General features: G+C 39.2%; 1 protein-coding gene across 1 annotated transcript; it reads left to right on the top strand.

Moving 5' to 3' along the window:
* The first annotated feature begins 1,563 nt into the window (after positions 1-1,563).
* Positions 1,564-9,652, top strand: nfkbid (NFKB inhibitor delta). Its single transcript, XM_022761946.1, has 12 exons — positions 1,564-1,597; positions 2,842-2,960; positions 3,054-3,087; positions 4,657-4,844; positions 4,962-5,146; positions 5,686-5,791; positions 5,909-6,055; positions 6,172-6,223; positions 6,320-6,477; positions 6,800-6,916; positions 7,063-7,227; positions 7,340-9,652. The coding sequence occupies exons 1-12, from the start codon at positions 1,564-1,566 to the stop codon at positions 7,409-7,411; spliced, it is 1,377 nt and encodes a 458-aa protein (XP_022617667.1). The 3' UTR covers positions 7,412-9,652.
* Positions 9,653-12,061: the final 2,409 nt, after the last annotated feature.

Raw genomic sequence — 12,061 nt, 5'->3', positions numbered from 1 at the left:
TTCTGACATGCACTTTGATAAATGTGAGTATGTGTGCTTTTATTTTGTTAATTATGGCAGAAGACAAGCCTTATCGCTGGTATCTTATATTTTCATTGAGCCCAGCTTTATAGTCTAATGTTAAATGGTGTGACAGTAGGGTAATGATGACAGCTCAAACTAATACTTTTTTAAGGTACTGCAGTTATGGACAATATAGAGAGCTGTACTTGTTTTCAACTTGTATTCATTAATGGGTACTTATCTTAGTGGCAGCATTATAATGAAAACCTGGATTTAGATTTTATTTACATTACACTCCCATTTCTTCATGTGAAACATAGTTGATTTTTTAATTTTTTTAATTTTGACTTTGTTTGGAACTTTGGATCCTAAATCGGACTGAAATTCCCTCATGTGTTTTAAATAATTTATTTCATATAACACATGTATATATCTTGGATTAAAAACCGCTCCACTGATAGTGTGTAAGAACTATCCAGTCAGTCATTTTACTGATGCGTTCATGTACTCGTCTTTCTCTCGGTTTTCACTGAATGAAAGCACAATTCGGGTGAATCCAAGAGTCACATATCACTTGGGGAAACCCTGATACACCCCCACCCCTTCAGGCTTGTTTTCATTTCCCCTTTTGAATAATGCCAGACAAGCAAGCTGTGTGACGTGACACCTCAACTTGCTTCGCTTAACTTTCTTTGTTCATGCCTCCTTTGACACAGGCCCAAGTTATTACATATTCTGTTGTGTGCGCTGGGTCTGTTAAACCACAAAATGAGGAAGCTGGTTCTCCACTGCTTCTTTCTTTCTCTGAGGACTGAGCCAAAAGAGAAAGGTTGTCGGAATCCCCAGCCTCCCACGCACATGACTCAATGTCCAGGGGTTTCCACAACCCCTATTTGAATATGGCACAGAATAGCCCAAGACAGTGTGGGGACAGCTAGTGTAAACCCATAATTTATGTGCATGTGGGCTGGGTTGTCCTCTTACTCTTGGACAAGTGATTAAAAGCTATTTCCTGATCTCTAGTTTTTCTCAGCTGATGTGTCAGACCAATCTGTTAAAGTGTTGAGCAACTCCTAACATCGGGCAATTTACTCAGCTACTGTCTGATATCGATTGTGAAGTAACATGTTGCGGAATTAGATCATCTGCGAAAAGGCCAAAGGTGGCTTTTTCTTTTTCATAAAGATCAAATGAGTCAGGATTGAGTAACATATAGTAACACCTTAGCAAGTTGAAAATGAAACTTGCTGGCAGTAAATGTTCTCACTGATGTCATTTACTCTGACAAATTGACATTTATTGTGTGGTGGGGGCACAAGGGTTTTCAGCTGAGAGTAAGATCATTGCTTTTGAGAAGAGAGACTAACCACCAGAAATCTAAACAGACACATCCATGAACTCATATTTTTCTCTCACTGTTTGAATTTGTATTTTTTTTTCTTTCAGAATTACGCCCTCTTTGTATTTGCTCTGGTGAACAGAGCTGTATTGTCCCTGTGTGGCTTACCACACCTTTCAACATTCACAGAGTAAAACGAAAGAGAGAAGTGACAAGAGAACATGTCACTCTTCTTCTGCTCTGCCTCCCAGACATGTAGGTGCAATAGAAAGCACAAGGCAAATACACGTGTTGGTGTGACGTGCCTATGAAACACCAGAGGCAGGAGGATGTGGTTTTCGTTTCTGTCAGCGTAACGGAGCGAGACAGGAAGATGTCACAGAAAATAAGCAGTGGTAATCCCATGCTAAAGGTTTTCTGATGAATCTGTCTGGTTTGCATTGCCACATGCAAGATCTGTGTTCCTAATGGAGGAGGTTGTTGTCAGAGCTTTATCTTTGTACTACGGTTCCACAGACAGGGTGGAAATATCACTTTATCTTTCACCTGTGGGGTGAAGTTTTTGAGGAAACAGCTCTGTGTGGTCACATCATGTCAACTGGAAACATCAGAATTCTGTTTTGTAATATTTTTTTCCTATTTTTCTCATTTCCTTTACCTGTTCAATGGAAATGATACTTTCATATGAGGGGGGGTGGGGGGGATGTACTCATAGTATAATGGATTTGATATTGATGTTTGAAGGTGAGCAGAAAAATGCCACCATGGAGAAACTGAGCAGGCAGCAACATCCAGTTGATAACAACTGTAGTGTTACTATCACAATAAAAGGATTAGTTCAGACCTGCATTACATGAAATCAATCTTTTGATTTTGATTTGAAGTTTGCAGCATGATTTATATTTTGTGTTGCTATGGTCTCACACTTTTCAGCCAACATTTGCAGTCTAGCATTTAAAGCCCCTCTTGATGAGATGAAAATACATATTCTAGTGGAAGTAAATAAGAAACTCAGAGACACAAAGAGGCTATTCATAATCTAAATGATGGTACTACAGAGAAAGAGCTCACTGAGCTGTGAAAGCTCCAAGTCTGTCTACAAATCATTAAAAGCTTTTGTCTTTTCATATAATCAGTTTTCTGGGGAATAGCTTTATTGTTCTGACTGGACAAACAAGTTTGTGATTTTTGTTATAGGATGAGGGAGCTGAAACAATTAGTCTTTTCACAGATTAACTGAATGACTGAACTGAAAAGTAATCAGCAACTTTTGTAAAATAGATTATTTGTTTTTCAATCAAAAACACCAAACATTCTCTAGTTCCAGCTTCTCAAATGTAAGATATCTAAAGACATCACTTTGGGCTCTTGGAAATTGTGATGAGCATTTCTGTCTATTTTCTTACATACAACAGATAAATGGATAATAAAAAAAGGCCCCTGATCACAGATATTGATCAAATACAAACAAGACACATGACCAAATGTCATTCTTTCAGCGCCAAAGGAGAAGCCGTGTTGCACTCTGCCCACAGTGAAGAAACTCTTGGAGGAGAAGCGAAGGCGTGAGACGTCCTCTACAGCGAGCACAAGTCCTGTTCCTCCGAATACCGTTACAGTAAGCCATCACACGGAGGGGCTCAGTATCTTACGAAATATTATATCATAAAGATGTGATTGTTTATGATTTCTTCTGGTTTCTTTTCCCCAGCAGTTGTCCTCATCAGAACTGTTTACCTGTTCAGGTAAGACCTGGGCAGCTTCTGCACAACACTTAAAGGATATGTCTAGTGATATTCTATTTTTTAATTTTTTTTTTACTGTGAACAATTCACATAAAAAGACCAAAACTAACAACAAATTTATCTCAACATGTGTAGTGAGAATTCTATAAGAATTTGCAGAGATACACATATTATGTCCATCAGACTCTGAGCTTCAGCACATTTAGTTTGAAATGAAATAACAGACATTACATTAATGTCTCATGGTCTTAATTTGAATAGGTCTACATCAGTTTATAAAGAACTGTGAAGAAAACCAAAAGTATCATTGTTGATATTGTATGGAAAATCCTGAAGTCTTCAATCAATAGATGTCGTCATTCTCTTTGTATCGTCCCTGAAGATGCTCTCTCAGAGCTTCACTGCAGCCACCTTCAGCTCTTGCTTGTTGCGGGGTCTCTCTGTCTTTAGTCCAGTCTTCAGCAAGTGGACTGCAGCTCAGTTAGGTTGAGATCAGGTGACTGACTTGCTCATTCGAAGATATTCCACCTCTTCACACTGAAAAGCTGCGGTTGCTTTGGCCGTATGTTTAGGATCATTGTCCTGCTGAGTGATGAAATGTGGTTCACTGAGTTCTGACGCACTGATGACTGATTGTGGGCACAGAATGCTCCTGTATACTTTTGCATTCATCCTGTTGCTTCTGCTGCTTTGTCAGCAGTGAATTCATCAATAAATGCCAGTGTGTCACTTCCATAACAGAACCAGCACCATGTTTGACAGATGAAGTGGTCGCTTTGGTCATTAGCTGTTCCTTTCTTTCTCCTCCATTACATCCATCCATTTTGATAGAAGTTGATTTTAGTTTTTTTCTGTCCATAGACATTTGCTCCAGAGCTCTTTCTTTTCTTCTTTTTGTATGTTTTTGTGAACTGCAGTCTGATCTTTCTGTTTTGGAGGCGAGGGGTTTGCATCTTGTGGTGATGCTCTCTGAGGCTCTGGTCATGAAGTCTTCTCTAAGAAACATGTCCACCTACATCCTGTACAGATCTCTTGACTTACTGTACAGTCATAAAGGCGTTTTTCTGTACCATGTAAATGTTCCTGGTCATTCACAAGACCTGTGCTTCAGTCCACCAGCTTGTTTGCCATTTTCTAGTTTTCCTGGGACAACCTGCTTTTTTAGAAGCAGGTCTCCAACTGCTGATTTTTAGAAAACCAACTAACTTTAACATCTCCCTGATGGATTTTTGAGCCTCATTATTGTCTTCTTCACTTGCATAGTCACGTCTTTACTCCTCATATTGACAGACAACTCCACCTCACACTCTAAATGGAAGCTCTCAACTCTCAGTCAACTCTGAGCCACTGACTTTGTGCTTGAACAGCTTAAGCTTAAGCAGCCAAGTGTCCAATTATTTTCAAAACCTAGAACTTATAGGCACTATGTGTTAAAATGGCTATATATAGAACAGAAACTCCAGCTTCGTCCTTGTAATTATTTGATCCTGATCATAAGATAATTCTGAACAGACTATAAATATTACTGCATGAGTCATCAGTGATGAGTGACAGTCTGCTCTCTCCTAGGTGCATCAAGCAGCTACTCAGACATGGCAGTGAGCTATGAGCAGTGGACCCCAGCACCAGAGCCTACGCTCAGTTACTACACCGGCCATCCAGGATCCAGCTATGCAGCCTACAGCCTCCCAGTACCATCTGAATATGGCACACAGCAGCAGGTCCCAGTATTTGGAGATGCGTTGTCTCAGACATATGTAAGAGAACTCCCTTTGTTACAGACTTTCAACGGACATGTTTTACCTTTCTGTAAGTGCATAATTGCACTTTAGTGTTGTCGGCTAAATCATATCCTCCATCCTTTTTTTTTTTAGCAGGAGTGCCCGATGACAGTCGCAGATCCCAGTATGGCTTCACCTTGGCCACTTCTGGGTCCCAGTCAGGCCACACAGCTGAGTTTTGGTTCGTCGATGGATGCCAACAAACTGGAAGAGGCCAGGATGCTGCTCAGCGGGATGGATTACACCAGAGCCACCGGGCAGGATGAAGACGGAGACACGTGAGTGCTTACAAGTGAATGCATGTGTGTGAGTATGTGGGTTTAAGTGCATCTGTTGGTGAGACACAAGAACAATAAGGCAACTATGGGCCTTCTCATTCTTCTTTGAGATCATAGATCGAAAGATTACAATGATAGTGCACACACACACACACATCGCACACTACTCTGAACCTTTAGCTATTCAGCATATTTTGTGAAAGAGGAGTCAGAACAATACACATTTTCTCCATCACTGATATTACTGTGTTGTGTGAATGCGCCTATGTAAGCGCAAAATTTATTTACTTCCGTATGAGTTTCATTTTCAGTCGTAAGCTAAAAGTGAGAGCCACATGCGCAGTGTGGTTATCCTAGAAAGATTTTTTTTTAAAATGACAATGAGTCAGCCACTCATGCTCGATGATTAGAAACTCAGATAAAATGGAAAAGAAACAAATTCAACTGTGGTAGGGACGAGTGTGAAATTGGTTGTGGGGATTACTGCGATTTTCCAGCCTCATTTATAACTAATTCATTATGTGCTCTTGTCCTGTCAGCATCCTGCACATCTACACTGCCAAGGGACTCAGGGAGTGTGCCTTTGCTGCTGCAGAGACACTGAGGGGTTTAGGGAGGCTTGATGCCAAAGAGCACAAGGGAAAGGTATGAAAAAAAACACACATCTTCCAAAGTGTGCAAATTGCTCTTTTTGGCAAAAGTCTATATATATTTTAATTTATCACAGACGGATAAAATTGTATAACAAATGTGCTTTTGCAGACTGCTTTACTGGTGGCAGTGACGGCAAACCAGCCGGAGATTGTACAAGATCTGCTGTCGTTAGGAACAGACATCAATGCTTGTGATGTTAAAGGACAAACTGCCCTTCATCTGGCTGCCCACTATGGCTTCCCTGGGGTTCTGCAGGTAAAGTATCAGTAGGACTGACTTACTTTGGCATGACCATCACAGCAGCTTAGAAAACTTAGTTATATTGTGCAGACCTTAACAACACACCTTTTTTTTTGTTTTTTTTTTTGTAGGCAATTCTGTCTAACAGACCTGCTGTCAACCTGGAGGCCCGCAACTTTGAAGGTAATTTAATGTTTTACTAGTTACTAATGGTTAACCAACAGGTAAGTTGTGTTAACATAGCCGCAAATGTTAAATGCGTCTTCTTCTTTGCCTCAGGTATGACTCCATTGCACTGTGCGGCCATTTCTCACAGCGTGACCATGAAGGCTTTGCTTTCCAGTGGGATGGCAGATGTTAGCCTTCAAACCAAAGCAGCAGAGAAGCTCTCCTGTGTGCAGATGCTGCTCAATGCCGGGGCAACCCTGCTCAGCCAGGTACAGCACAGCTTTCCCTTTTCTGAATGTCACATGAGTTGTCTCGCCGTCATAGAGAGGAACAGATGAAAGGATGGGCAGATCACAGAAGCATCAAAGTCCAATATGCTAAACACTGACCTTTTTAGTGAATCTACAGGTCACAGGGGAAGTGCCCAGGTTTTTATCTAACCATGATGATGTCATAGTGGGAGCCGCCCTCAACCCGCCCAACAGCCTGCACTCTCTCTTTTGTCTTGTCTTTCTTTTTTGACACTATATCTCGGTTTGACTTGTGGTTTCATTATGTTATGTTTTATCACTTCCAATTCTCCTATTCCAGGAAATCAAAAGTAACAAGACTGTGCTGCACTTGGCTGTAAAGGAGGGGAACATTGATCTAGTGCGTTATCTGCTGAGGATTCCCCTGCCCAACATGAAAGACTTTGTCAACATGAAAGTGAGTTCCACACTGACATGAAACTCAGAAGTGGATTTTATATCTGCATGTGTTTGTGTGTTTATGTGTATGTGCCAATAAATACTGGATACATACATGACTGTAAACAATCTGAGTCATGCTGCATTTTCTAACTTTTGCTATAGGCTCATGGCCACACAGCTTTACACATGGCAGCCGGTCTCCATGGCAACCCCCACCAGGAGGAGATCCTGCGGCTGCTGCTGAGCAGGGGTGCTGATCCCAGTATCCGCAACCTGGAGAACGACCAGCCAGCTCACCTGCTGCAGAGCGGTCTCCAGGGAGAGCAGGTGAGCTGCCCATCATTTTAACAGCCAGCCACTTTCGCACTGTGTAGTCCTGTTGTTTCTGTTTTTATCAAGACTAATTAATTATCATCTTAATTCATCTTTCCATTTCTAGCTCAAGCTGATGCTGAAGAAACGAAACGCTTCCTCTCGACGACGTAATATGTCCTTGCAGGACCAGGAATGAATTAAATCACTTGTAATCCCCATTTGGAGGGAATGAGTCTTTAAGACGTTTCCTCTGTTGAGAAGGGGAATATCCAGTTTATTCTTATCAGGTTCTGGGAGTCTCTGGCCTATATATTGTTAACAAACTAGTTTGGCAAATTAATCTCTAGATATAATTCACATTGGATTAGACAAATGATGCTTCAATGCGTAAAGCTTAAATTAGTTGTGATTTCATGTCTGTAGAAATCAACTGCTTTATTTATTTTTCTACACTCGAGCTCAAGTATTCATGTGGAGGGGAAACATTTCATTCCAAAATGTGATATCCTCCATCGAGCCTTCGCACAAATTGCTCCTGCTGTTGTTGACAAGACAGTGTTAAAATTTTAATTTATGTATTTATTTTTGTCAAAATGGGGTATTTAACATTTTGAAATGAAATCTTATAAATGGACAGAAATGAAGAGCATTAGTTCTCTTCAAAGAGTAGAATGTATAAGCGGTGCTGTGGAAGGTGGAGTAATATTAATTTTCCGTTGAGGCTACACTCCCAGTTTTATGTTGATTTCTATGAAATCGTCAGTATGGACCTCAGGACAATGTCCCTGAAACCCCCCTGACTCTCTTGTCAAAACCCCCCATCATGATAAGTTATCATATTGATACACTGAGTGATGGTTTTGATTTCAGTCAGCATGTGTGCTTATGTTAAGAATGCGTGTGTTAAAAAAAAAAGCAAAGGATAATTAATCATATAATTTAACTGTCTGTCTGTATGCATCATACTTACGTGTTTAACCTTTGGTATCTATTTTCTTTATGGAAAAAGAAACTTTACTGTGTAAAACTGTTATGTATTTGAAACTGAATGAACAAAGAATGTGCTTTCTTATCACAAAGACATTACATGAGTAAGTGTGCTGACAAATCGTTTGACTAACTGTACATTTTGATCATGAGTCATGAAGTACAAAAGTACAATAACACTGTATTTAAAGTTCCATCTGATTTTTTTTAATGTTCAGGGCACCTTCTGAACAGTCCCAAGTACACCTGGCTACAGAAATTAGCAGGATGGAAAATACACCAGCCTGCCATTTCTACAGCAGTTATGTACCCTCACACTGAAGGAGTATTTATTTTTCATGCTCCATTACCACCGACCTTTACTGCCATGACAATGAACCTTAGTCATAGGTGAAATGAGGTTTGCCTTTGACTGTAGTTTGAATGATAAATAAGGTTAGAACTGGCTCTCACCTCTGTGTCATGTCTGTTATTGGACATTTAGTGAATTCCTGTAAAGCAGAAAAGAAATCAGTCTCTTGAGTAAACAATATTATGATATCTTCTACATGTCCCCCACTTAAGAATAATTTCAAGCAATAAAATCATGTTGAATAGACAAGACCTTTATTTGAAACAGTGGCCTCATTGTTTCGGTTTTACAGGTGATCATTTCATTTTTAATACCTTTGCCTTAACTTAAAATAGCACAAACTGCTAATAATATAACACACTTCAATACACAATGATTTATCCATCATACTTCTAGAAGCATTTTCAAAGTGCGATATATTACTTAACATTGTCTTCTTGTTTTCATTAAGATATTATTATTATTATGGTGGCTGCATCATTTTAGCATTTTTATTTTATAGGAGATTCTGTTTGGTCGATTCTATCCATCGGTTCCTTTGTTATGTTTTCATGCTGATTTTTATTGCTTTTTTTTCTTTAAAAGGCAATAAAGCAAATACCAACAGAAATAAAAAAAATGGTAAAAGACAAGTGTTACAATTTATTAATGCATGCAGTTGATTGATACAAAATGGTCAAGTCTATATGTAATCATGCTCTTCATTTTATTGTTTTACGAGAGTACAATGTAAAGAAGAGAGACAGCCACTGTTGTATTTGTCTTATTAAATGTGCCTAATCAAGTCTCATGGTTGGAGTATTTATTCTATATGTATGTCTTTAATTATTCATTTTGTCTCATACAATACTGAGACTCTAAAGATAGATGTTTTTCACACTAAGGACTTTCTACAGAATTCAGTGGGAGACTCAATAAAACCAGGTTAGGGTGTGATGGAAAACCCTGTTTATTGATCATCCAGCCGACAGAGGTATATTATCCATAAGAGGAATGGCCATAAACAACCGGTGTGTGTCCGTGTGTGTGTTTGTTGGCGTGGCTCCCGTGATGACTTCCTCTCTCTCTTTCAAGTATATACTATATTTTCTATACAGTTTGAGGAGGAACTGCAAAAGAAAAAGACATGAATCAGAGAAAGAAAAATGACAATACTGCATTTTAAGAAAATAATGACCTGAAACAATTCCCTCCAGTCAAGTGAACTTACCCTCTGTTTTTGGTATTTGGGTACCAGATGAGCTGGAACTGCAAACAGAAATAGAGGAAGGAAATTAGTAGATATATATATATATATATATATATTTTTTTTTTTTTAATAAATCAAGATGATTGTTTTTNAGAGTACAATGTAAAGAAGAGAGACAGCCACTGTTGTATTTGTCTTATTAAATGTGCCTAATCAAGTCTCATGGTTGGAGTATTTATTCTATATGTATGTCTTTAATTATTCATTTTGTCTCATACAATACTGAGACTCTAAAGATAGATGTTTTTCACACTAAGGACTTTCTACAGAATTCAGTGGGAGACTCAATAAAACCAGGTTAGGGTGTGATGGAAAACCCTGTTTATTGATCATCCAGCCGACAGAGGTATATTATCCATAAGAGGAATGGCCATAAACAACCGGTGTGTGTCCGTGTGTGTGTTTGTTGGCGTGGCTCCCGTGATGACTTCCTCTCTCTCTTTCAAGTATATACTATATTTTCTATACAGTTTGAGGAGGAACTGCAAAAGAAAAAGACATGAATCAGAGAAAGAAAAATGACAATACTGCATTTTAAGAAAATAATGACCTGAAACAATTCCCTCCAGTCAAGTGAACTTACCCTCTGTTTTTGGTATTTGGGTACCAGATGAGCTGGAACTGCAAACAGAAATAGAGGAAGGAAATTAGTAGATATATATATATATATATATATATATTTTTTTTTTTTTAATTAATCAAGATGACTGATTATCAACTACTGATTGTGCAGTTTGAAAACTGTGGCCACAACTTCTACTTGGGGTTGCATTTAATCAAGTGTATCCATTATCAGGATTTCAAGATTCAAAAACAGTTGAGGCCACAGAGTTCTGAGTGAATTGAGAAATAACTGTAGACCAATATGCAGACTTTTTTTTGTCCTGTTCAAACAGCAGCTCTTGTCTTTCTTCTTGTCTGGCCATACAAGCGGCATGCGATTAGCTGAGAATATACACTGCCCACTCACTACCAACACATGAGGAGTGTGACGCATACATTTCAAGAACAAGCACGGAGTTTAAGAAAATATCAAAGCTCTACCCACATGTGATTAGTCACGCATGGTTCTGTGTAAACTCTTTTATGTGTTGGAAGTGTGTTTTGGGTTGTGTATGCAGAAAAGGGAGGGGGGGAGGGGGTTTTAAGAGAAGAGGCATCCAGGACAGGGATAGGAAAAGCTGTGGGAAACTCGTTTTTAGTCAAAGAACAATACTGAAAAAAAGATATTTTTCCACACTGGTTGGGTTTCTCCTTCAAGTCAAGTTCATTCAGCATGCACAGGCGGGTCATCCACTGAGCCTTGCACAAGTCTTACTTGGACGAGGATTTTACACATTTTGTGAATTTTTTACCTGTTTGAGGAATGATAGATGAGTTAGAAAGGTAGAATTGCTTATGTATACTTGATAAAGCCTCTGTATTGAAGGGATATTCAAAAGAAAGTCTATACTCACTCAGGGCTATTAAAATGCCAGAGACAAACATAATAACAGCAAGGATAACCCCTGTGGTCCGCAATGTGTCATAATCTGAACAAGACAAAACCATATGGGACTTTACAACACAAGCCCACAGAAGCTAAACATGCTGTAATCAAAAGACCGATATGCAATATGTTAAACATTGATTAATGGGATCAGTAAATGGTGTAAATCTTACCATAATCAAAATCACTTCGGTCCGGAAACATTGATTCTGCAAAAGAAAAGAGTCTGATCAGTTATGGAGCAAATAGAAATAAAGATGTTCATTTCAGCACAAAGGACAGCGATTAACTTGAAGGGTGTGTTTATATTGCAGCACAATTGACGACAAGCTTTGCAGCTCTCTAGATCTGCAGGCTTGGCTCCACAACTCCTCAGGAGTATTTTTTTTCCCCCCACTGCGAGGCGCTCAATGCAGCATCTTTGCTCAGCAGAAAAAGATGCACCAAGAAAAGTGGGTTACAAGCCAGCAGCAGCAGGATACAGGGATCTCTTCACAGCAGTAAAGGAGGGAGCATAAACAGTAAAAAAAAAAAAAGGGTGCAGGGTGATGTTGGAGTTTAAAGTGTCACCTGAAATGACAGCTGTGTTTAAGCAATTTTTAATGCAAGATAACACTGTTATTAAAGATTTCTACACTAAGATAATATACCAATCTATTTAGCAAATATAAGTGTGTTGCCAACTATGGCCTGTGCCAAACTGTTAGAATATCTGGACATCAATAATGCGGCTTGCATGTTGCTGAACCCTCAATCCCAAGTGGCTGAG

This window comes from Seriola dumerili, unplaced genomic scaffold (assembly GCF_002260705.1).
Source record: "Seriola dumerili isolate Sdu_G_001 unplaced genomic scaffold, Sdu_1.0 BDQW01000433.1, whole genome shotgun sequence".
Classification (NCBI taxonomy): domain Eukaryota; kingdom Metazoa; phylum Chordata; class Actinopteri; order Carangiformes; family Carangidae; genus Seriola; species Seriola dumerili.
Note: the sequence above shows the minus strand (reverse complement) of the source record. Positions and strands in the feature narration are given on the sequence as shown.

Excerpts from the sequence above, each read along its gene's own strand:
- nfkbid (XM_022761946.1), top strand. The coding sequence starts at position 1,564 with ATGTCACTCTTCTTCTGCTCTGCCTCCCAGACAT. Across the intron at positions 6,056-6,171 it reads GCTTCCCTGGGGTTCTGCAG|GCAATTCTGTCTAACAGACC; the intron begins GTAAAGTATCAG and ends TTTTTTTTGTAG. Across the intron at positions 7,228-7,339 it reads GCGGTCTCCAGGGAGAGCAG|CTCAAGCTGATGCTGAAGAA; the intron begins GTGAGCTGCCCA and ends TTCCATTTCTAG.